This window comes from Rhopalosiphum maidis, chromosome 2 (genome assembly GCF_003676215.2).
Source record: "Rhopalosiphum maidis isolate BTI-1 chromosome 2, ASM367621v3, whole genome shotgun sequence".
NCBI lineage: Eukaryota > Metazoa > Arthropoda > Insecta > Hemiptera > Aphididae > Rhopalosiphum > Rhopalosiphum maidis.
The window spans coordinates 5,313,313-5,340,398 of NC_040878.1; the positions used below are offsets into that span (position 1 = coordinate 5,313,313).

General features: G+C 24.6%; 1 protein-coding gene across 5 annotated transcripts; it reads right to left on the minus strand.

The window, feature by feature from the left end:
• Positions 1-27,086, minus strand: LOC113553693 (ecotropic viral integration site 5 ortholog). Of its 5 annotated transcripts, XM_026957169.1 has the most exons (16): positions 26,870-27,086; positions 10,675-10,955; positions 9,275-9,372; positions 4,811-5,043; positions 4,452-4,748; positions 4,227-4,345; positions 4,028-4,142; positions 3,781-3,939; positions 3,189-3,425; positions 2,948-3,121; positions 2,563-2,892; positions 2,207-2,374; positions 2,043-2,138; positions 1,863-1,964; positions 691-745; positions 157-295 (listed from the first exon to the last, which is right to left on the minus strand). In XM_026957169.1, exons 2-15 carry the CDS (start codon positions 10,839-10,841, stop codon positions 695-697), a joined length of 2,346 nt encoding a protein of 781 aa, XP_026812970.1. In that variant the 5' UTR covers positions 10,842-10,955; positions 26,870-27,086; the 3' UTR covers positions 157-295; positions 691-694. The 5 variants fall into 5 exon arrangements, with proteins under 5 accessions (XP_026812968.1, XP_026812971.1, XP_026812966.1 ...); XM_026957165.1 differs by lacking the exon at positions 691-745 and having other exon boundaries at positions 155-295; XM_026957166.1 differs by lacking the exons at positions 691-745; positions 26,870-27,086 and adding an exon at positions 21,667-21,869 and having other exon boundaries at positions 155-295.

The window sequence follows — 27,086 nt, forward strand, 5'->3', positions numbered from 1 at the left end:
CAATATGTTTGGCCATTAAAACAAAACAAATGATTTATATAATACTATTTCAATGGAAATAAAATATTAAATTATTAAAAAAAAAGAATGTACTTGGGTATTTTTTTGTCAATAATAAAACTTTGTAATTAAGGACAGATGATAGGAAACAGGTTCAACTAGACAACCGCAAATGCAGATCTGCTGAGTCATCCATTTCACTCTCAGTTGTATCTACTGATGCCGACCTCTCAGTCTTGCCGATGGTGTTGCCGTTGTTCACCCAACGTTGTTTCCAAGCTTCAAGTCGCATTACCTAAGTATATGATATATTTAGTAAATATATGTCTTTAATAGGCCTTTATTTATATTTATATATGAAGTGATCTGTCTAAAATAAACCACTTAAAATTCTTTTATAGTTGTATTAAGTTCTTAATTTAAAGGTTAGTGTTAGAAAATAAAAAGTTAATTTAAGTTTTAATTTTAAACCCAATTGTAAAATGGTTTAATGGTTTGAAACACAAAAATTAAGTATTTAAGTTCACGAAAAATAAAAATTAGTTAGTATTATGAATGGTTCATTCAAAATTAAATCACTTAATATTTTAAAGAAATAAATATATTAAACACATACCCATTTAGTTTAAGAATAAAAGCAAATGAATGAAAGTGAGATATTAATGTATAAATAAAAACGTGCAAACTCACTGTGTCAGCCTAACCATTTCCATGGTTCAACATCTGGTGTGGTCGGTGAGAGCAGCTAGAAACCATTTTTTTTTTTTTTTTTTGGTTAATATAAGCGTGCTGTATAGTGGTGTTATTAATTAAATAAGCAATGACAATAAAAATTATATTAAATTTTATACAATATTTTTATTATTTTATTATGAATTGGTTTTACTCCTATATCATATGGCTTTAAGGAAATTTTAAATATAATTGCACTTCATAGATATTTCTAAACTTTTTTAATAAAAACATTTTAGTGCTAATTATGTTTATCAATAAAAATGATTTATATTTTGTTTATTTACACATGAATTTTCTAATAAATATTGATGAAACATGAAAAACAAAACTATAAGAAAAGAAAATGTTCATATTATAATAAAATATTTTTATATTCTCTTTGTCATGTTGGTGTTTTTAAAATTAAATTTAACAAAGATAGGACATTTCTTATAATTTACTATATTCTATTGTTATGGATTTACGGATTTCCAGTATTTATAAAAAATATATTTATTTTATAATAAAAGCTAGTATATAAACACTTCAAGGTTTTTGCAAAGAACAACAACATGTTATTGTAAAACATAATCAAATTACGATTATATTAATTATTAGTATAAATTATTTATCATAGAAAAATTATAATTGCGTTTACAAATTGCAATTCTGAGACGACCTATCCAATGTAAATTAAAGTGTTACTGATTTGTAAATCATGATTTTGCTACTTGAATTTACAAAAACAATGAGGACATTTTTAAATTTTAGACAGTCAGTTCAGAAAAAAAGAGTACGGAAGACACCATATATAAGGGAGTCCATAACACAACATATTTAAAATATTATTTAAGATATCTACCATAACCATTGAACACTTTGATGCACATGACTATTATAAAATTGAATTTGAACTTAGATATTCATAATTATAGAACTATATCAATTTATGTTAATTATCTATAGTGCCCATTTACCCAACAGAGAAAGAAAGATATTATCTTACAACATAATTGTTAGTATTATTAGTAAATATTAAACACCAGTAGATTAATGTACTATTTTATACATTTATAGCATGTTAAAAAAGCTCATGAGTTTGTTATAAATAGTATTTTAAATTGATTTTATCAGATATAACAACTTACTTCTGCTTTAAGATCAGCAACCTTATCTTGAAGTTCTTTGACTTTATCACTGTCATCTAATGAGTTATTTCGAAGTTCACCTTCAGTTACCATTTCTTCATTCTAAAATATAAAAATAAAAATGTACTATGTATTTATTGTGTTAAAGTTATTCTATATCAATCAAACATTTGCACTAACTTTAACTTCTAATCTTGATATTTTTTGGTTTAATTCTGCCACCATTTGAGCATGCTCAGCTTCTCGTATCCTTGAAGAAATCAGGTCATGTTTCATCTATAAGGAGTTTAATAAATTTATGTGAACTTTAAGAATAATTAAAAATAACTTTTAAGTAAACATACTTTAGATTCTAAGTCAGTATACTTATTCTGCTGTTCCCTGAGTTTTGCTACTATGTCTCTTTGTTTAGTTTCAGCTAATTCTAACTGTTCACGCACAGCTTTATTGTCATCATCTTGCCTTCTTAATTGATTTCCACTTACTTGGACTTGTGTCTCCAGTTCCATGACCTTAATAATTAAAATAATTATAATAAACCACCTTGTATAATGTATTGTCATGATATTTTAATTTTAGAAAAATTTTATGATTTTTAAACTTATATAACTTTGTTAAAAATAATATTATGCCTAGAATAAAATTAATTGGCTGTAATACAATATTTTTTATAATATTTCATAATGAAACAAATATATACTTTTAATCTTAGTTCTTTCAATTCAGCCAAAGTCTCCATTTCTCTAAGTTTAGAAGTCATGAGTTCTTCTTCAAGCCGCTGAGTTTCTGCATTGTTCCAGTTTAATAGATTTCCAATTTTTTTGGGTGTTGAATCAGGCGCAGGTGGTGGGTCAATTCTTTTTTTATCTAGCAAATGTCTTTGCCATTGCGAGTTGATTTCATTTACTCGTTGTCTGAGATCTTTTAAAGATAAGTTGGCTTCTGCTTCTCTTAATTTCACAGCAATCAATTCTTCTTGAAGATGTGCAACTGAATTGTCTACAACTGATTCTCTAAGAGTTTTCTTGTCCTATAATATATTAATTTAGAATTTATTCAGTTTCATACACTAAAATTGTACTCACATGTTCCAACTCCCCAATTTTATCTTTTAGGTCACGTATTGCAGCTTCATTTTCAGCATCTCGTAATCTAACTTTGACTAACTCTTCTTGAAGATCGCTGATCATTTCTTCTTTAAGTGATAATTGTTCTTGTTTTATTGAAAGCTCATCCAGAGATGATTGACAAGAGTTGTGCTGAAAAATAATGATTTAATTTTCAACTTAACTTTAAAAAAATCCCTATAATATTTAATTAACTTACATTTTCTGTAATCAAAATAGACATTTGTTTAATTTCGTCTAAAGCATTTTCTAGAGCATGAGATGTTTCTAAATGTGTATGTCTTAGAGCTGTTAATTCTCGTTGTACAATAAATGTTGTTTCTTCTTCTTCAGCCCGAGACACTTGACCTCTCACTAACAGACCGGCTAGTTCACTAGACTCAGCTTCAAGGAGTTCAACTTTTTGTCTTAGCAAGCGATTTTCAGTACGAAGTTTCTATTACAGGAACATATTAAGTAAATAATGTGTATAAATTAATAAATAGTTATTTAAATAATACCATTAATATAATGACAAGTTTTTTTGTTAAATAATAAATGCAAGCGATAGAGCAAGGAATAGTATAAAATGACTAAAGTTAAAAATAATAAGATAAATTTTATATTTAAATAAAAATGAAGTTACATTTTTAAAGTATACATTTTTGAAATCACAGAGTTATTTTAAATAAACGAATTTTGTTTATTCTTCATAAATTTTACAATTTTAATAGTATATTGATAAGCTAGCGTGTGCAAATTTTACAAGGCATGTGAAGCCGTAACAAAATTCTACATATTAATCTGGGCACCTTGAGTTCAACCATTTCTTCCTGTTCTTTACTCTTAAAGGCTGTATATTCTTTTTCTAATTTTTTCATGCGTTTGACATTATATTTAATAATAAAAGCTTGTGCCATCAGACCATCAGCATCAGAATTAGCACGGGAAGGTAATTCTTTTTGGAAAAACTAAAAAATAATAATAATAATATATATATACATATATTGAATACAATTTATTATTATTATTATAATCGATATAGTAAAAGTTACTTACTCTAAGCATTCCTTCCATATCTAAACACAAGAGATCATCTTTACCTAATTGAAGTAATGCTAAGGCAACTTTAAATATTATTTCTATTCCTTCAGACAAAAAAACATCAATAATCCTAGAAAAGAAATTGTTATAAGTAAAAAGAACAATACTGTAAATTCATAATATTGTGTATAAATCAATTCAATAAATTATATACCTGCAAGCAGTAGGTAATGCAAGTGCAGTAGTGAACAATGTCAGAAACCAACTACTTGCGTACATACTAGTATGGAAGCTTTGGGATTGAAAATGTACATAAAGTTCTGGAATGTGATCCTATAAAAAAATACAAGTATATTAATTTAAAAACATAAATTCTAGCAACATATTATATGCGAATATTTTTTATAATCGTATAATTCAATTTAAAAATATAGTATACCTGAACCAAATTTTCTAATTGATACATGCACAGACCAAGTTCAGCCATGGTTGGCTTGAACATATCTCGCATTTTATAATCTTGCATTATCTTTACAAAAACAGCAAATGCTTCTTCCTCAGGCATTTGCATTAATAATAGCCCAACTATAAATCCTGAACCTTGGCAGTAGCCTACTTCACGGTCATGTAATGAATAAGCTTTCATAACATTGAATAGGCTTTCTTGTCCAAGGCCGTCTTTTTCTTTGAAAAAATCATGTTCAGGATAGGTACGTGCAATATCTCTCCTGATGACCTATAACATATTATGGTTAGTTAATTATTATAATATGTTATATTACTAAGCTGTATTATTACTTTTTCACATGCCGACGTGGCTTTGATGTATTCTGGATATTGTTTTCTAATTGGTGAATCATTAGCACCACACAATAATTGCCATACTATTCCTCGGAAATGGTGTGGCACTCCTTTTCTAACTAATTCCTTGAGGTAAGCATTTTTTTTCTTGTTGTAATTCTCCCAGTCATTAACAACTTGTCCCCAAAGACCCCATACATCTTCCTCGCCATCTTGACTTGAACCTGTACCTAAATAGCAAAAATATTATTAAATTACCTAAATTATGATTAAAAACAGACCTCGAATGCTTCGGGAGTGAACACGAATGTAAATAGAAATACTATTTTTTAAATACTTTTTTCGACTTAACATCTTTGATTGTTCGCGAGGTGCCATATTCTGTTTTTTACATCAGTATTTTGAGTCAAACAGTTGACAAACTACTAACGACTGATAATATAGTATTGAGTAACTTAATGTTTAAGATTTATTTCTATCAATCAAATCACATAACAAAATAATAATAATAATAATATGTGATAGATGAAAATTAATGTCAGCTTTGAAAATAATTGATTATACAGACCATAATAGGTTTCATGTGTTGAATGAAAAATAAAGATAAAATAAATTAGGAGAATAACAATAATTAAATTATTAATATAATCTAGACAGCATTAATTAACTATATTATAAAATGCAATCTATAAGTTAAAAATAAAGACTACTTATTTTAAATTAATTTTTTTTCTAGTTTAGCCTTTACTTAGTTCTCTAATTAAGTGTTTGAAAAAAATCTTATTAAAAATCTTTTATAAATATTGTTGAAGAAACCAAAGTTTTCCCGACTCACAATTTAATTTTCGTAGCCAATATTATAAAATCAACCAAAATTACCTTATAGTAAACAAAAAATATCTTTTAAAAATGCATTGGTGACTTTTTAGACGTTCCTTAAGTGTTCGATTACGTTTGGCAAATAGGTATTACTTCGTACTTAAATCCTACTTAGAAGATTGCTTCTTCTGAGACCCAATTACGTTACGGCTCATCTACCTCTTCACCAAAATCAACTAACACAGGATTCCCCCAAGATGCAGTCATTTCAATTCTATTGTTTAACATTTTTATACATGACAAACCTATAATATTCACTAATCTTATTGGCCACTTAGTCAACAACAAAGCTCTTACAAGTTTATAACAGTCATTATCTAACCTTTTATATTCAAGAAAATTTCTCCCTCTGCAAAAAATGAGGAGTGAAAATATGTGTTTAAATCCATACACTGCACCTTCGACGAACTTTTAACATTAATCTCAACGAACCAATCACGCAATGTATTTGCTATCTATGCATTATCATTCATTAACATATTATTTGGTATCTACATATGCATAACAAACTCTTATTCTTAACTAATTAATTTCGTCTCCTTGGCTCTTTCAAACCTCCAATTATATAAAATGACCAACTAAAATTCTTATAAACTCTTTCCTAAACAAATATGAATGTATATGGAATCCAATTTTTAGATTTTAAAAAAATCTTAAACACCAACCGTATTCTGCATTTTCAATTCAAAAATCATCCGAGTTATAACCAAAATACCCTTTTATGTTTAAAATCAGTCCCTATATAATGAACTCGTTTCTATTCACGAAGTAGCTAGAACATTTTATAGATTATTCAACTTAAATCTTTACAACTTTACAAATCCTTTAATTAAAGAACCTGCCAATAAATATACTTGGTAATCCCGAAAAGGTGGTGGTGTCAGGACATCCGACACACTAATATAATATTCAACAAACAAATAAAATAATCATCTTAAAAGTTTAATTGTTTTAATTTAGCCTAACTTAAGTTATCATTTCTGATTTCTATTATTTTTCCAAATGGTCTCTTAAATCCGTATCATATTATTTATGTCGATATTGATTTATAAATTATATTAAGTGACATATTTTTTAATTATTTGATCACCCACTGAATTAAATAAATACTATTATATAATATGCGTTTTACAAGCCAGCCAAAAATAAATAAGAGACAATTAAATTTTTTTTTATTTTATACGCAGTTACAAATAAAGTTTCACTAACCCTGGTGAAGAAGTAAATTAAAAAGCTACTTTTCAGTTTAAATTTGTGTCCAAATATATTGTTGTCACTGTAAGAAATTATCTGTTAACTGAATAGTAGCTTTTAAGTTTGGATAAAAAATCATAATACGTACGGATATAATAGCCTATAATATATATATATATATATATATGTAGGATTTTATGTACGTTAAGTTTATAGTTTTTTATGTTAGTTATACAGAAGTTTATAAGATAGAAATCATATATTATGAACAAGAAATAAAACTAAAAGCCGAAAGTGCGTTATACTGACTCTATGTAAGTCGAAAAATTTCGTATTACACGTGGGCAAGTGTCTATGAAATGAGAATTTCTACGATAATTATAATGGACTGCGATAAAGTGTAATATTATAGACAATATCAAAAATCTATCAATATTTCCAAATATTTTTTTAATTATTATAATATTTAATTGATTATTATTAGTACCAACACTATAAAATATTTATAAATGCCATAAATACTGAATGTATATAAAATGTTTATACTTCTTTCCACGTGGTATCTTTTTAGAGATATCGAGTGACCACTATACTACAATGTTAAGTGGATTTTGAATACCGAACACAAAACCGCCTAAATTTAAACGTATAGGCATAGGCCTATTAATTATTTCGTATATTTTAAATATATAATAATATACGAAATAAAAATTAAAATTAAAAAATTCAACCATAGATAAGATATTTGTGTACATATAATTATATTAATTGAATCGGATTGATTATTTATATCGTGACGAATTAATCGGAGTAAATTAATTGGATATTCAATTACTATACTATAATTTGTTTACAATCATTGTCATTATTTCATTTCAGCGGAAGATTACCGGTGAAGGATAAATACACCTACATCTTCTGCAAGTATTATATAAAATGTATATTATAATATATTATAATTATTATTTATTAGGTATAATAATAATATGATTATAATAAATTAATTTATTATATTATATTTAAGGTACTTACAAGGGACAGAACAACTACCCATAGTAGATTACTCAAAATTCTGTCATATATTTTAATATTCTGAAATTTAATAGATGAATTATACATTCATAACAGAAAGTATAATTTAATTTATTAATATATTAAATAATAATTTTTATTTTTAATAAATAGAAAATTTAAAAGTAATGTAATATTATGCATTACAGTTTTAAAACATTTATTTTTCCTACATAGGTGATAACACAAATGCTAATAGTTTTGTATAATCGAAATACAGTATCAATAAAAAAAAAATTAATAACCTAATAACTGTGAATAAAGCATTATGTAATCTATTCTTCTGTTTAAGACAGACCAGTTGTAAATTGAAATACAATTGCTTTTGTCGAAAATTATATTTAATAAATTATAATTTTTTTTAACATTATCATTATTCGTCATTTTGTCGATGCTATTCCCTATATTATGGTAACATATTACATTTTTTATGTTTGATAATTAGTTATAAAATAGTTAAATGGGTAGTTAACTTTTTTAACATTAAATGATAACGACATTAAATTTGTTAATTTTTTTAAACGATTAAAATAAATCTTAAACATACTTATTATTATTAAATAAACAACGTATGTGAATACTCTCCGGTAAATATATTTTATTTTATAGTAAGTAGCCAGTATAATAGGTACCACTAATTATACACGATTGTTATGATTAATAAAATGTATGCAGTATTTATACATTATACTTATTGGAACTAAGATTAATGTTTAATCATATTTTATGATGTAATTCCATATATTATGATTAATCATAGTACCTAAATATGTTTATGTAACGTAAGATACAAATAATTAAACAATTTGATAGATTTGGATTTACAAAGAGTGTATTTTTCATTATAATATCATTATTTACTAACAATAAAAAATAATATAGTTAATCAACTTATAAAGTGAAAGATACGAATATAAATATAAACCAAACTATGAGTACCTATAACATATAATATTACTTCGATACCTAAACTTATAAATTATTTAAAAAATAATTCAGTTTCATTAACATTATGTATTTAAATACTTATTATTACTTGAACTATTTCTTTTAAACACACGATACAACCAAAACGATATTAAATACTAAATTAAATTGTTATTTATATTAAAAACATTAAATACTCAGTTTTAATTATTATATAAGAAATTAAAATTAAAATGTTATTTTAAAATCCGCACGCGTATGGTACGCAACATGAATTAGCGTACCACACGTATGCGAGTAATTATTGTGGTTGTATCAATCTAACTCCGAACTCACTATTTGTGTAAAATATATATAATGCTTTAACATAATAATACAATTTGTACTTACCAGATACGAGCGAGATTTGTGATGCATCGGAACTTTTTCTGGAATGTGTGCTATTGTTAGATATGGAATTGAGCGATTTTGAATCCGACTCGATGAGCCTAGGGACGTAAAAAATTGTCATTTTTTAAAGCAATATTGATGATTTTAAAGCTAATTTTTTGATTTGAGATTTATATTTTAAAATGTTTATTATATAAAATTACAAATTATTAGGTTATTCTAAAATGCTTTGAGGGTTCTGTATCAACACACAACAATAACGATATAAATATATTAGGACAATACTAAGCTTATCGCGATATTATATTATCACCAGAGCTCGAAAAATTTAAAATGATAATTACACGTAAATGCATCATATAGTTTGATCATATCATATTGATATTTATATTAATATTTAGTTTTGGATGTACCAAATATTTGGTAATATAGTGATTTATTTAACACAAAACATTCATACTTTATTCTACAAACATTTATAGTTTAGATGAGAAAAGTAGTGAAACACTTAATTCCTAGGGGTATTCCCTCGTATCGTTTCACATATCTTAATTGCATGTTAAATAATTGACATTTATTATATATTTATACATCGATATTTCCGAAAACTGCTGCTTTGGAATATTATTAAATATTATATTTGCTGCCATTAAAAATAAGAAAAAAATAAACGTTTTCAACAAAAATATAGTTTACGTATAATTATTATTCTGTCTTCATTATTTTACTATTACTCATTGAATAAAAAATAAAATTTAATATATATATATATAAATGTTTAATGTATACTATACCGATCCAAACGTTGCGTAAAGTATACCAAACTTTATTTCAGTACGATTTATTAGTTTGGAATGGTTTAGTAGGTAATGCTATAGTGGCCTTAGTGATACGTCAAAAGTAAATTATTCACATATGTTTGTATAAGCATACTTTAGAGAGTTCCTTCTCAAATAATTTTAAAACCTTCAATGTTTTTCCAATAAAACTATTATTTAAAAAATTAAAATAATATTTTTGGTCAAAAATATTATTTCTTGAGTTACTGTTAATGAGAACCTAAAAATAAAAATAATAAAAACAAGTATCAAAGATAAAAATTTTTATGTTTAATAATAGTATATGATCCATTGTAAATTATAATTATTTCATTATTAAACACATTTTGTTTTATTTATTGATGAAATGGAGTTGTAAGCCAGTGACATGTATCAATGTAACAATAAACAATAACAGACATCTGATTAATTTTCAAACTCTTACTTAGAAATTGATAAATGTTTATATGAAGTGAGGTTTTATTGAAGGCTTCATAATATAAAATACATTATACATCTAATAGCCTAACTTACATCTAGTGTTTAAGTATTTCAGAAATCATATAGTCAATAAGAACTTACCGATTGGCTTCCTCGAGTTTTGCTAACAGCGCCAGTTCTTCGGTGGTTAATGCCGGTTTTTCACAAGGACCGTCGACGTCGTCGTCGTTGTTGTTGTTGTTATTTATAAATTCTGTGGTCGCCTGTGACGATACCAACATATCAGCCGAATTAACTGGGGGGCTCATCTTAGTCGTCCAGGCCGTGAGGCCAAGACTTCGGGGTACTGCCGGTTGATGTGATTAACCGGATTTCCGGTGGTTGGATGGATGGAAGACATTATAATTACGATCAGTTGAAATCTAAAACGATAGAAAATCATTTGATTACTAAATAATAAGTAGTAAAATTAATACGTAATATTGATACATTAATGCGGACGATATAGGACCAACAAAAAATTTGTTACTTGGGTTTAAGGTCACGATAAGTCATAGTCAGCAAGTGTGCGTTATACGATCGGGCCGTCGGGTTTCTCGTAAAGTTAAATAATTTTGTTCCCCAGTGATCGAGGAGTGAAAATTGAGTAAATGATATTATAAAAGCGTAATTAGGTACCTATCATAAATGTATAAAAACAACTTGTATATTTTTGTTGTAATTTAGTTTTTGAACAATACATATATACAGGGCTGACGTGTATTAGGTATCTACAACTTGTGTAAGCAATACATTTGTCAATTTTGATAGTTGTTAGTGTATAAATAATATTAAAATAAAAACAAATACACTTATACTGATACGGTTCAGAAACAGAATCCTAGTACAGTAGTATAAAAAATAATTTTTTTAGTAAACAATTAATGCAAGTTAATTGGAATATGGTCAATCAATGATGAATAATCAAACTATATTGGTTTTTAAAAATATACTTGGCTCAAGTCGACACATAAACTTGATCTTGAAGGATGCATAGTAAATAGGTGTATTTGTTAATTAATAATTAAGTTATTTTAAGTATTTATTTCATAGTTTTCTAATATTTATTGATTGAAGAAAAATAAATAAAAACTATAACTAAACCGTTTATAATTTAAAGTATAAACTATAAAAGGGATGTAAATACTTGATAAACAATACATAACAAATATATATTAATATAAATTAACTAGTTTTTAATAAAAATATAAATCTTCAAAGGTCAGTTTATGTAAATATTTACTTAAATTAATTAATAGTAATAATTACTTATAACTTATAAGTTATGGTAAAATTTTTACATTTTAATCAACATGTGATTTAAAATTACTTTTAATCAATAAAATAACATGAATAATTACAATGTAGAGAAGTTACACATTTTTCTACAACATAGTAACAGGGTGCTTATTTTATTTTAAATTTCTTATGGTTATTTGATTCGGGAAATTAAACAATACATATATTATGATAATGTGTAATACGTTTTAGATTTTAAGAATTTACTGATTAATTTTAGTTTTATGGAACGTAGGGAGATAATGTAGATTCAAGATGCATTATGAAATAAAGTACATTACGAATATAAATTCTGATCTGATGCATATGATCGAGTCTTAAAAGCATTATATTTTATAATGATTTTTTATAAATAAAATAACAAAAATATGTCTATAAGTATGTTCATAAAAAGAATATAAAATAGATTGGAGTAATGTATGTGTACAGGATATATATAGGAACCTGTAGTGGCTAATTCTAAAATCTATTAAGCATGTATCTATATTATAGTCATGTAACATGAAAAAAAGCGGATAACACTTTTAAGTTTTTGAGTTAACATTTATTTTAAATTTGGAGCGGGATAAATATTGAGAAAGCTGCTAGGCTTATCATGTGTTTTTATGGTTTTTTTTTTTAGTTTGGTTAACACTTTTTGGGGTAGTGAAACAATTCTAAGTTCCATGCAACATATTATGGTTATTATGTTAGACGTTTATAATAAACAAATTTCAATTCATATAAATACACTTTTTGTTAGTAAAAATAGAAGCACTTATTAATAATACATAACCGATTCTATTATAATAATATTAAAACATATACGAATTCGATAAATTATAAGTACGTTGCACTATCTAGTGTATTCTATACAGAGTAATTTCTTATTTTAAAAGTTAAGTATCTCATACATAATATGAAGGAAAATTTTCAAATCATTATCAATAGCAAATATTTATCGTCATAATACATTTTATAGCTCGACTGCATAGTCATGAACTCTCTATCAAGGTCGTGCTGGTCAACTACTCTTGCATCTAGCCATCTGACTTCGTAATATCCACTTGGCCACACCTTATCACTGTCATTTTTGGAAGAATTGAAATCAATTATATACTATTTTTTCTATCCACTCCATAGCCTAATGTAATAACGTTTTCAACAGTTGTACAACTAAATACATTAAATCTAATATGTGACTATACATATTAATTCTATGAGTATTATAGAACTTCTAATTAAATATACTATAGATTTTTATTGAAACAAGAAATGCTTAGATATTTAATTTAACAATTATGTGTTTAGTATTTTATCATTTTTTAAGTTTTGTGTTGTATCCCGTTCGGCGTTTTTATTTTGGTATTTTTTTGTATTATTAATTATCTATTAATGTAATAGTTATAACATAAACAAAATACATTGATGTACTTTAAATTGTATTTATACTCATATTTAATGTACTGTTTTTTTTTATTTATGTATAATTGTTCACTACAAACAGCTGTTGTTTACACTCAAATAATGTACAGGTAAAATACTTATACGGTGCAGATAATTGAATCGTTCTACAATGATAATTAATGTAAATTTGTGCGCCTAAATAATAATTATTACTAATTTTATTCACCGGTGTAGTGTAGTAATGTATATTCTATGTCTGTGTCATAGATAGTCACTTAGTAAGGACATAAGTAGATGAGTGTATAAAGATATAATCAGTGTACTAGTAATTTTAAAACTTATATTCTATAATGTAATTTTTTGTTTGTTAAAAAATTTCACAATTTATAAAATCCATAAAAAATATACACTTAAATTTTGTAAAAATTACCAATATGGTTTTAAACATTTTAGTTTTAAATGTAATACGACAAAATTATAAATTACTATTATACGTCAAGTTTTAACTTTATATTAACACTTATATATATATACATAGGACATATAGGTAGTGTAAAGTATATTATAAATGCACGTAAGATTGCTACTGTGTACATTGAACTTTTAATATTTCGGTTTGTTTTTTATTTTTAATATTATACAGTAACTTCACACACATAGTACCTATCATTATTACATGAAATATTTGAAGTTTGAAACATAAATAAATTATTTATAGAATCTACTATAATACGCAAATACTTAACAAGAGTACCTATCTACTTAAAAAAAAAATGTATTGCAGTTAATATCATATTCATCTTTACATTACACGTATATTGAAATCTGGAGAAAAAATATAATGAATTGTATATACTTTCTCGAGTACTATTGTTATTATACACTAATTGCTGTAGGTAGTACTATATATTCTACAGAATGTTTTTATTTTAGTTTAAACATATTGATTGATTTTAAGTAGAATATATAATATACGTTTTAGCCAATTGAAATAACTGTGTCTACACGGTTGTAAAGAATTACCATTTTTTTTTAAAAATTCTTTTCATTATTCACCACGCGTTAAACATGACGTAATTTATGCCACTAACCTGACCGACCTCGAAAACAGTTTGCAACACCTGATCAAACCGAAAACATACAATTTTCCACCATACAAATGGACCTTTTAACGTTAATATGACAAAATAACTGCAACTGATTAAATATAACACTGTTTTTTTTTACGAACAATTTAATTACGATTATCTATGATAAGTGTTTAATTTTGTTGAAAAACTAAAATTTAATCAAAATATATTAAATGAATGTATTATATATCAGTTGAAGGTTCGTAATTTAAGCGAATATCTTGACATTTTAATGTTTAGACAAATATTATAAAAATCCTATTAGAATCAAGAGATCGCTGATAATATTTCATCAGTTTTTTTTGAGGTTAGCCAAAAGATATTACTGGTTAATTCAAAAAAATACCTTTATAAAGTACACATTTTGAATTATTTTTACTAAATCTATATTAATATTAAAGTGACATAAATATAATGATGTACTCCAATATACTATAAGTTATCTAATCTCATAAAACTTGTTTAATATAATATTTTAAAATTGAATTAGTATACATATCCATTTTTGTACTGTAGGTACAAACACGTATGGTATTTTTCGTGCACACAAAAACAGAAGCTGTAGTAACACTATAATTTATATGCATATAGATATAGGTACATACATAAATTTGTGAAATTTAGTTAATAGTTGTTAATTGAATGGGTATACGAACATAATATTATCAATTAAATAGTGTTTAAAAGTTATAATCGTTATTTGACGATAAGTTAAAAAAATAATATATTTGTTATCACTGTGTACATAATTAATACCTACGTAGGTACTCTAAGAAAAAAAATATATATTACTAAACGTACATGTGACTATTATTGTCTATTATATTTTCATAATATAGCTTTTAGTATTTTATTTTTATTTTTAAGTTATAATGAAATATTAGAAGTTAATTAGTAATTATTATAGAAGGAAATTTGTTTTCAACGAAATGGACTATACTAAAATACAATGTACACCGAGTGTATAAAATAAGACGATGAGTGTCTTACATTTGGTGTCTGTATATTATTGTCCGGCTTTATTAAATTATCATTAAAATTTCGGTACATACTTTTACATACGAGTACAATGACTAATTAATTAGTAGGAACATCATTATACAGCACATATTATCAATCCAACTAGTTCAACAGTTTTAAAAATAGGTAGGTAACTTTAATATAATAATACCTACTATAATACTTATAATTATAAAAATATAAATCATAATATAAATTTAAATGTTTAAAAAATTCTAGTTAATAGTGGTTTGAAAAATAAAATATTATTAATTTTATTTATACTGTTAAATTCAAATGATGTCTGTTAATACATGGCATTTTTTATGATCAGTGTTTGTATCAATAGCTTTTTTAGTCTAACTAGCACCATGACCATGGAACTAGTATTTTATACGCGTATACTATTTTTTATAGCTTTAAATTCTTAAACCAAAAGAAAGTTGAACCAAAAAATATTTTATTCATATCTATTGCATACATTCAAGAAAGTTTGATGTTACACTCTCATCACATTTTTCATAATTATACAAGAGGAAAATAATATTTTACTTAAAACGGGGGTTATTTTAAAAATGTTAACTATTAGATACCTAACATTAAAAATAAAACTGTAATTAAAATTAATAGATAATAATTAAAATTTATATTATTAAATAAATTAATAAAAAATAAAAATAGTACTACCTAGGTATATTTAAATTATTTAAAGAAATTTAACCAATGGTTGTAATATATGGAGCGTAATTTTTCTATTATGCTACATGTGAAGTAGACGGAAACCACAAATCGATATAAGTATTTTTAATAGAAAATTATTTTAATAATATTAAAAACGTATTAGTACATTTTTCTTCGCATACGACTAAAACGTACAATTGTCAAATATTATATACCTATTATACATTTATACCTATTGTATATGAAATATAAAGTATAACGAATGTGAGAGAGAAGTCAATTTTTTTTATGTATGGTTGGGCATGAATGGCGAAAAAATGGTAATAGGATCGATATACAGTTGGACCAAATGAGGTCATTGTTGACCATTACTCTCTAGGGAATCTCATAAAAAAAATAGTAGTTACAATATAATGTAGTGTTCAACATATTAATATATATTATTTAAAGTCTAAAAACATTTTGTATTTTATTATTGCTGTTAAAAAACATAAAATAAAAGTTATTGTAAGTTTTTTTTAACCTACTCGAGGAAAATTAAAACGAGCTTTAGGTTATTATAGTTTAATAATTAAAAGTATAAGCGACACTAAAAAAAAATTATTATACATAGCATGAATCTAATTCATAAAAGATTTATGTTCATCAGATTTATAGTATATGTTATCGTATAATTTTTAATTATATAAAATTTAATACGCCAACATTAAAACAATATTTGACATATTTGTTCATATATTTTAATTTTAATTTGTTAGTAATTAAATACTAATTTAGTTCTTGACAAGTGACAGAAAAATTAAGTCCCAAAAGTAACGACAAATTGCGAAACAATTTCAATAAAACTTTGTTTAAAAAAAAAATTAAATATTGAGACATGAAATTGATAAAAGTGTATTATGAATTTAAGCTCTTTAAATTATGTCATATTGTTGCAATACCACGATATATAGAAAAATAATGAATATATTTTTTATCGAATGCATAAATTAAACTCGATAACAGCTATGATTAATGAATGATAGTATAACAAAAGGATAGGTAATCCATATAAATTAGAAACAATTTTAGGGTTCTTATTAAACATGGAAATACTCTCTAGGTGACACAATGTATGTGTGACTGGCTTGGTTATATAATAGAATAGCTTTATACAATAATATAAGATTACGTACTAATAAAATTGATATTAGGTACATTCTGTTAACGATCATATTATGTATGAATGCAATATTTGAGTGCCATGATGTTGAACACACAATTTACAAGTATTAATTATTAAGCCAAAAATTAAAACGATTAGTTTATCTTTTGTTTAGGATTTAATGAAAATAATAAACATGGGAGTTTCATTAAATTTAACAGACACAAAATGTATATTGTATAATACGTTATGTGTATAGTATTGTTGAAATATATTTATTTTTAATATTATATAAAATTTAAATTAATTTCTATAGTAATTATAGGTTAAACATAATTTATTGGTTATTGAATCGTATATAAAATACAATTGAATTAGAAAAAGATATTTAATTATCAATATTAATCTATCTTTTTACTAATTAAGTCAAATATTTTTGTAAAAATAAAATATATTTTATTAATATTTAAAAGCATTATTATTTAGATATTAAATAGAAAAAAAATTGTCTTTGTTACCATTTTAGAGAATATCTGTGGGTTAAGTCAAATGTTAACCGTGATGTAAAAAAACGCTGTACATTCGTAAGCGTAGGCAACACGTGGGATGGATCTGTAGGAATTACTAATTAGAATAACAAATCAAATCCTACAGGATTGGTACAATACATGACTGAAGTTGGAGTATAGAATCAATATAAAATGTAATATAAATTTAAACATCTAAAGAATAATAAAAGTTATACATTATAAAATTGTACAATACTATAAAGAATAGTATTAATAAAGTATTGTGTTTAAGATGATTCCAAACTAAGTATCCCAAATAATAATTAGAATAATAATAATAATAATAATTCGTAATTAATTTTTATTTTACTGGTAAGTAAAGTAATACTAGTAAGCATATATACATAATAACATATATATTATATACATATTTGTTAAAAAAACATAGTAAGTATTAAAACTTATTTTATTGAATTTACTTTATTTAATAGATACAAATTAAATACTGAACGATAACTGAAATAAAAGATACTTTCATCAGTATGACAGTAATTCAATATATGTTAACGTTACATATTTTTATATTTCCCTTTAAAATTTTAAAATCAACTATCTAAGTGGATTCATTTTTTTTTTTGTCTCAGTTTTAGTAGTAAAGCAACGTATTATAAGATAATCAACAATGAATATTTTAAGAAAATTAAAATTTTACAATATGGTTATTTTTAGGCGTATACGACTACATCTACGCTATTAGAAATTATTTTTTTAGAGAAACTAATGTATTGATTTTGAAATAATATTTTCATGTGTTTTTTAAATAGATGAAACTTAGGAGTAGTCTGCAATGAATAAACTACCAAAGTACATCTAGTTGGATTATAGGAGGGTCAAAATAAAAAAATCTCAGACATTTTTTATTTTCGAAAAGACAAATTTACAAAACATAAGTTTTAAATAAAAATTGTTTGTAAATCATAAAGAATAATCGAAAATAGGAAGGCACGACATATATTTACAAAATAATAATATTATAGTATTTAAGGAAAATAGTTAGGTTAGGTTTTTGTATTATAGTAAATAATGATATTTTAAATTCTCAACTTGCAATTTTTGTTTCTACTTAAAAAGCTTAAAATATAATACATAAGTCTCTAAAAGTTGTTCTAGGAGCAATTTTAAAACATTGAAAATAAATAAGCAAATTCATTTACAGACATTTATAATTTAATATTTCACAAAGTTGGATATTCATATATATTATGATTTTAGTAATTTTATATTTTGTTGTTAGGTACCTGTTAAGTATATTAATCATAGCTTATCAAATTTTTTTTAATACGTGTACCTAAATTATTATTTATTATGAAGAGTTAGGTTTCAAAATATTTAGACTACCTACCAATAATTTTATGTTATTTATACCACTAATATGGTATATTAATACCATTTTATGGTAAGTCAGTATTGACTTAACGACTATTGTTAATAGCATTGTTAATATACATGACGATATAATATTAAAATAATTAATTATATAATATTATATTAAGTGATGATTTTTGAAAAAATGAATTCAACTATCCGTATTACAGATAGGGAAATAAATTATTAAAATAATACCAACGCGCTATTTGTTGTATACAATGATTTAAACTTCTACTTTTGAGCCTATTAAAATACAAACTAGATACAATTTGTTACCAGAAATAATCATTAAATAATTGGAAAATTAATGTTATTTTTTGCGTTAAAATGTGATGACTGACAACTCCGAGATCATTCCTTTCAAAATCTAAGAGTATAATTTTCATACCAAATAATAAGTTAATATTTTATACTTAATGAAAAACATTATATTTTGATCATAGAAAAAGCTTTAACTGTTACATATGAGAAATAACACATGATATTTTTGATATACCATATGGTCATGATAATATAATATCATATAACAAAACATGACAATCAAATGATATTAACATAAAACAGGTACACCAACGAGTAATGAAATTACATCAAGGATACATGCAATAGTGGTATTGTAGGTACTAGGTAGTATACAATACAATTTTCTTTTATGTTTATAAATAAACTACATAGATAAGAATTATATAACTGTGAAATGTTCTTACATCGTATAATTATATAATTTATATATATTATTAAAAGTAAAAAGATTTTCAAATGCACAAATTTAAAAACTATTAAATCAATCTTTTTTTTTATCAAGTTTATTAATAAAGTATTTTACACAAATTAACACCTCAGTTAAAACTTATAAAATAAAAGTTGGAAAATAAATATTATTATATTATAATAAGAAATGTACTTAATAATAGGTACATTATATTATATTTATATATTATAGGTACCTAAAGAATATTAGTGTATTTTGGATATATTTATTAGTCATATATAACGATTTATTTCCATAAAATAGGAACCATTTAATAAATTTATTAGGTATGTATTAGGTCACGAATATTAAAATGGATTTTATAATACGCAAAATCAGAAGATCTACAGAGATCTAATAGAAAAATAATGTGTAACACGAATTCGTATTATACACAGAAACAGGGACGAAACGCAATATGGAACCTTTGAAATGTCAGGTAGATTTTTTGATTTAAAATAGTTAAAATTTTGGCTTAAAATACGAAAAATTAAATGTATGATAACATTTGTAAACAATTTGTAATTTATTTAGCATTTTCATGAACCAAAAAAACATATTACAGAAAGTAGGCCTGTCTTAATACTAATGATGCAATCAATTTGAAATATGTTCGCTTCGATGATTTTTAGCTATTTTAAAACGTTAAATGCGTAAATTATGCCCATGACCAGTTACAATACCAAAAAGATTTTCCAACGTTAGTAAAATGATTTGAAAATTGATCGCAACTTGCTGGTTAAATAGTCCTTGAAATTCAATTTTGTGTAAAAAGGGGGGAATTCTATAGAATCCTTGAACTATATAATGGTACCTAGTCAAATTATCTATTACCTTGTATGTTTCCGTAGATTTATTTGGGGATATATCCTACATTTAAAATAGTATCTACAATGAAACTAAACCACGATTTGTTTTTTAAAGCATAACTTATTTAATATAATGTATTGAAACCAATTAATTTGTTGGACCGATATAATACCATTAACCTAGTATAGGTACAGTAAAGATAATACACGTGTTATTAATAATAATTAAAATAGGTGAATATTATTATGATGATAAGTATGCATATAATAAATCAAAAAATGTTGTCGTTTTGATCACAATTCTTAAGTTATTAAATATATAAAAAATTATTTATTTATAACTTATAGTATAATATTTTGTGGATTAATTTATTATAAATTGCATTATTTATTCTATACGTTAACATCGAATTTTTTAAAATTATTATAAAAAACATGTAGAACATAAAACAATGAAACATTGTTTCTCTCAAAATAATGATAATGATAATTATTAATTTAATTTGTCCTACGTGCAAAGAAAAATATATAATATACAGTTCATATACCTACATTATCTTTAACCGTTATGAATTTGTTTTTCGCCAATTAACCAACCAAGCACCGTTAGGATGAACAAAGATAGTTATAAGAAATAACTAATAACTTTGTATGCTACATGCACACAATTAAGGTTCTTATTGAATATTATTAATTTAATAAGTATATATAATTGAATATGAAATTAGAAAAATATTTTTTTTTGATTACTATAAAATTACATAGCCGTATTTACAGAATACAGTGTTTTTAAATTTTAATAAATCTGTTTAATTTTTACTAGCCAGTATTTTTACGTGGATAAATCTACAAAATCGTTAATGTTTTGGTTATAAAACGTTAGATAAAGGAATTTTTGATAAAAATTTACTTAATAATATATATAATTTCTTTGTAACAGAAAATAGTTAAAATTTACCATAATAGTTAAGAAGTAAAGTCATCCGTTATGAATAATAGTCATATGTGAAAATTTCGTTTGTAATTGAAATATATTTATCGTAGTTTCAAACAAGTAATAAAAATATAACACTGTGTTTACAAAAAAATACACACGATAATAACAAAAAAATTTTCTATACTAAACGCGCGAGGACATGGTCCGTTCAATGACCGGCGATGACTGCGAAGTGCGAGACTACTAACTGCCGTTGTGGCGGTGTGTCAGTTCAGTTGAACCTCCAGAAGCGCATATGTGCATTGTACACGTTATGCTCAGTAAATGTCCTATTTATTACACCTACGTAGGTGCGTACTAATATTTTTAAAATATCTAGAACATGGACTAAAACCTTTGAAATGTTATTAGAGGACAAACATTGAATCTAATTTTAATTATTAATTATTTCATTTATTAATGAAAAACTCGTAAATTAAAAATATTTTATTATTAGTACCTGCGTATAATCCGGAAATACTATGTTTTAAAATTTGTAAACATTTGATGAAAGAAAAAAAAAATTAGTTATGTAAGTCATTGAGCATCTATTGATATTATACTGGAGATCATTGTGTGACGAATGACGGGTGAATTAAAATATTTTGATATATTCAAGCACTCAGCTGTTGACTGTTGTTATTATAGTTGTTTTGGCGAAATGGAAGGAAATCGTGTGCTAATATTAAAGATTACTTGTCTCCCTTTCACTTTCCTTTTTGTTCAATTAATGATATATACTTTGAAAAGTACCTATATACCTATACTGTTGAATCTACACAAACGAATTCACACATATTTTGTTAGTAATTTTAGATCAAGTTTATAATAACCTACAAAACACAATAATTTGACATCTGAAATAATAAAAACCATAAATGTATGATACAGAAATAAAATTCATAATTGCCATCATATATTAAGTCTATCATACAATTCATAAAAAGAATCTATGATTTAAAAAAAAATTATAATATAAGTAAGTTCTTAATACTTAATATAAAAAAAATAAAACTGAATGAAAAGTAATTTGATTAAAGCCACTGATTAAAGATTAGTGATATAATTATTAGATTACAATAGGTAATAGTTAGGTGAAAAATAATCATAGTTTAAATATTAAATTTTAAATGGAAACTTTATTAATTTATTAAATGTAAGTAACTAGTTTTAAAAAAAAATATGAAGAGAATTTTCCATTTTAAGAACATAGGTATGGAAAGGTCCACTAAATTGTATGGTATAACTGATACCTAGTATTCTTTAGAAATGTCATATTTAAAGGCACAAAGCTGAGAGTTTTCCAGAATTCTTTTTGTTTGTTTTATTTTATCTGCACATAATTTAGCCACAGTAAAGGTGGTATTAACACAAAAATGAATAAGGACAATTGCCATAGCATGTCATACATTTCATGAGTGTCCAATTAAAAGATAAATATTATATAATATATAAATACATACAATATACATTATACATTATACCTATATCATATAATTGTATTTTTTGGGTTTTAGTAAAAATTTAAATGTATGTAAAATTAATTTTAATTTTTCTAAAAGACATATTAAATTTCAATTTATACTGAATAGTGGTGCTAAATAATATGATTCCGTAACATGCCAATGATGATTGGTAAGCACAGCCTACTAGGTAGTATATATTCAGTATATTTATTTAGTCCTTTTTTCCTAATAATTTAAACTATACTTAAACAATTCTATAGCAAATATATTAATATTGTACAATGATGTATGTTTTTAAAAGACACTAAATCTTAAATATATCTTTGCTTAGGTACTACAGACAATATCTGTATTTTAATAGACTTTAAGTAAACACCTATAACATAATATATTTAAAAATTGTATTTATTGAATTAAATTCATATTGTTACTAAGTAATATTGAATAATAAATGTATAATAACATCTATATTTTTAATCTTATAGCTAGGTAACATGGGGGATAGGCCATTTTTGGCCTACTGGGAAATTTTAAAAGGGGCTACCACATGAAAAATAAAGTCTAAAAAGCGGCCCATTATCGAAATACGAAGAGGGCCCACCGGGAAATACCCGGTTCCCAGTAGGCCTCTCCGCCCATGCTAGGTAATATGAATAAGAATATAGTAAATATAATACATGAATTGGGGAATAATTTTTCCAAAATATGGGAGTAAAATAATAGTATCAGTTGCAGGTGCGAACTGACTGGGGTACAGCACCTCATGCCCTTTTATCTAAATACTTGATCTGTAAATTATAATAAATATCAAATTTTTATGTGCAAAACATGATTACTCTCTTTTGAGACAAAATATAAAGAAAATTAAAAAAATATATTACGTGTGTTAAACAATCTACCCCTTTTAAATTTTGTCAATATTAAATATTGTATATACTTAGGGGCGCAACTTTAATGAAAAAAACTGGGAGTTTCAGCTCTTCTATTTTTTTTCAAGATGTTATCTTAAGATTATGGATACCTGTTACTATTAAAATTAAAATTAAAATGAAACAGTTTGGGAGATCAAATTGCATCTATGTATATACTTAAACTAGTTAAACTATGCCTGATCAGAGGTATCACATTTTGGCATTTTGCATTTAGAATCATAAGCATGCGCACAGGAGAGGCAGCTGCCTCCCCTGCGAGATTTTCCACTTTCTCAAGATCTTATATTATACATTAATACCTACCAATTTTTAATAATATTTAAATAATATGTTCAAATGTTCAATATTAGTATACTAGTATCTAATTGAAAATAGTAAATATAGCCACAATTAGTGTGACATCACATACGTTAGCAATCCTTATCAAAATTTCATTTTGGATCCAAATAAAACAAAATACCCTACCACTAAACAACGTAAATGGAACTTTAATAAAACATACTACATATTTTAAAAGTTGTTCAAATTATGTTTTCTTATTTATTAATTTTTTTTTATTATGTATTTTTAACTATTTTTTATTATGTCTTCTTGATCATTAAAGATATTATTATTAAAAAGGATTTATTGAAAACTCTTTTGGTAATTTTATGTTTAACCCAGAACCATATTACCGCTTAGACTGTTTAAGCTAAAGTCTAGGGCTGCAAATAATAACGGTTGAAACGAAATAGCTTCTTTTTTTTTAGATGGTAAATTTAATTCAGCCTATAGGCGGCAAAAATCTTAATCCGGCCTTGGTTTAACCTAACTCTTAACCATATAAAACAATACCATGGTTTAATAGAACCATATACTTGATTTTGTGTGAGGATTTATTAGAATTATATTAAATTTAAAGAGTTCAAAAGTTATAATTGAAGAACCTATATAATTTAAAATAAAACACAGAGATAATATTTATTTTTATTCCACATGAGATTTAAGTAATCAAGATGCTACTGTATACTTTTCAATACTAAAATATAGGTTATTAAATGTATATTGGTCTTAACACAAGCATACACAGATATATTTACTTTTATAGGTTTTATAAAAAATGATTAGAATATATTTTGGCTATGTTAAATAACTATTATAATATGCTGATTTTTAAAAAGTTATACTTTATTAACAACACATTATATAATACATGTCTTTACTAGAGTGCATTTATGAACTTTAATATTAAATAATAGACACTTATACTTACAGAGGTTTTAAACTACAACTTCATTTGCACAAATATAAGAAAATACCACAATATTAAATTTAAATGTGTCATAATTACAGCATGTTATTTGTTATTAGCGCATTCAATTTATAGTAGTAATTACATTTTTATCTTTAGCTTAGTTTACTTTTTAGTAAAAGGCTAATTTATGATTTTTTTTTTCTTTGTAAGTACCTATTTGTTTGTATATACTTGAAACTACACACCAAATTTGGTGACAAGCTATCACAATATAAATATATATATATATTATATTACATGAAGTACTCACCCTAATTATACTACTAGATCACATGTTAAATTGACTTAAATATACTTTATATTAAGGCATAGTGATATATCGATAATATATATTGAAATTTTAGAATATATTTAATCATCTAGTGGTGAGAGAATATCAAATAAGTAGGTACCATTATTTGTTGATGTTTAAAAAAATACAGAATAATATATTATTTTATCAATCATGTAATACTCTACATACCATACTCTGAAAATTGTAATTGTTGTTTCAATTAAATCTATTAGCGTTATCCATAGTATACTATGATATAATCATAATGTAGAGAGGATATTATTTTCTATACATTTTGGATACAATAATGTATATCTTATTATTAATTTTTTTCTCATGATAATGCATTAATGCACTTTTTGAATGATCAATTTATACTCTACCTATACATTTGGAGGAGTTAAACTAATATTCTATTGTGGCCTAAGTATACTGTTCAAAAAGATATGCTTTGAATAACAATCAATTTCTTTTTAACATGACATAGTATAAAATATTACACGATGATTAATTTATGATAATGAAAATAAGACTAGGTAATTGAAATGAACGACATCATTACTAAATAGATAAAATATACCTTAAATGATAATAATTAAAAATATTTATTGAAAAAACAAGTATAAATTTATGTGTAGGTTTAAGAAAATACAAAAGCAAATTAAATCCACAGTTAACCATAAATGCAAACTATTACTATTTACATACAGAAAATTTTGATTAAAATTTAAAATAATAAAACAAAATAAATATAAATATGATCAACAATTATATTATGAAGCTACTTAGTCAGTGGCGGATAGCCCCCCTCATTCTCTCAAAAAAAATAGTTTAAGTTGCTAATTTTAGTTTTTGACGTAATTATACTTCAAGGGTAACAAAACTATAGTGATAAATTTTTTCATTACTATTATCTTCTATAAAAAATATTTTTTTTGTTCTGTATGAAACTGTGTAAAGTAACATATGTACCTAAATAAATACTTTATCAAAATTAATGTGTGCCCTTTAAAAATCGCTCCCCCCCTGTTATCTTGGTCTGGATTCGTCCCTGTACCTAGTTATAATCAAAAATACATACTTTATACTCATTAAAATATAAAAAAATTAAATAAATAATTAGTACTAATTTGATTGAATTAAATTTGAGTCAACAATTTTAATTAATTTCTAATGGAATTAAACGTATAACATAATTTTCCTAGGTAGATATACTTACCAATTGTAATTTGTTGACCCAACTCCGATTAGAATTTTCCAGGACACGTCACGATCGAACACATCTGTGAATAGAATATTGCAATATACATTCAAGTATGTGGTACTTGAATAAGTTTATTAATTTACTTATAACTAATAAATAAATACGGATATATACTATATAGTGCAAGTAAAAAAGAGTTGTAAAAAAAGCAGTAAAAAATTACATTTATTGA

Coding starts and splice junctions, on each gene's coding strand:
- LOC113553693 (XM_026957167.1), bottom strand. CDS start 10,841: ATGAGCCCCCCAGTTAATTCGGCTGATATGTTGGTATCGTCACAGGCG. Junction 3,940..4,027: donor ATATGGAAGGAATGCTTAGA/GTAAGTAACTTT, acceptor ATTATTTTTTAG/TTTTTCCAAAAAGAATTACC. Junction 296..1,862: donor TTGCTGATCTTAAAGCAGAA/GTAAGTTGTTAT, acceptor TCATATACTTAG/GTAATGCGACTTGAAGCTTG.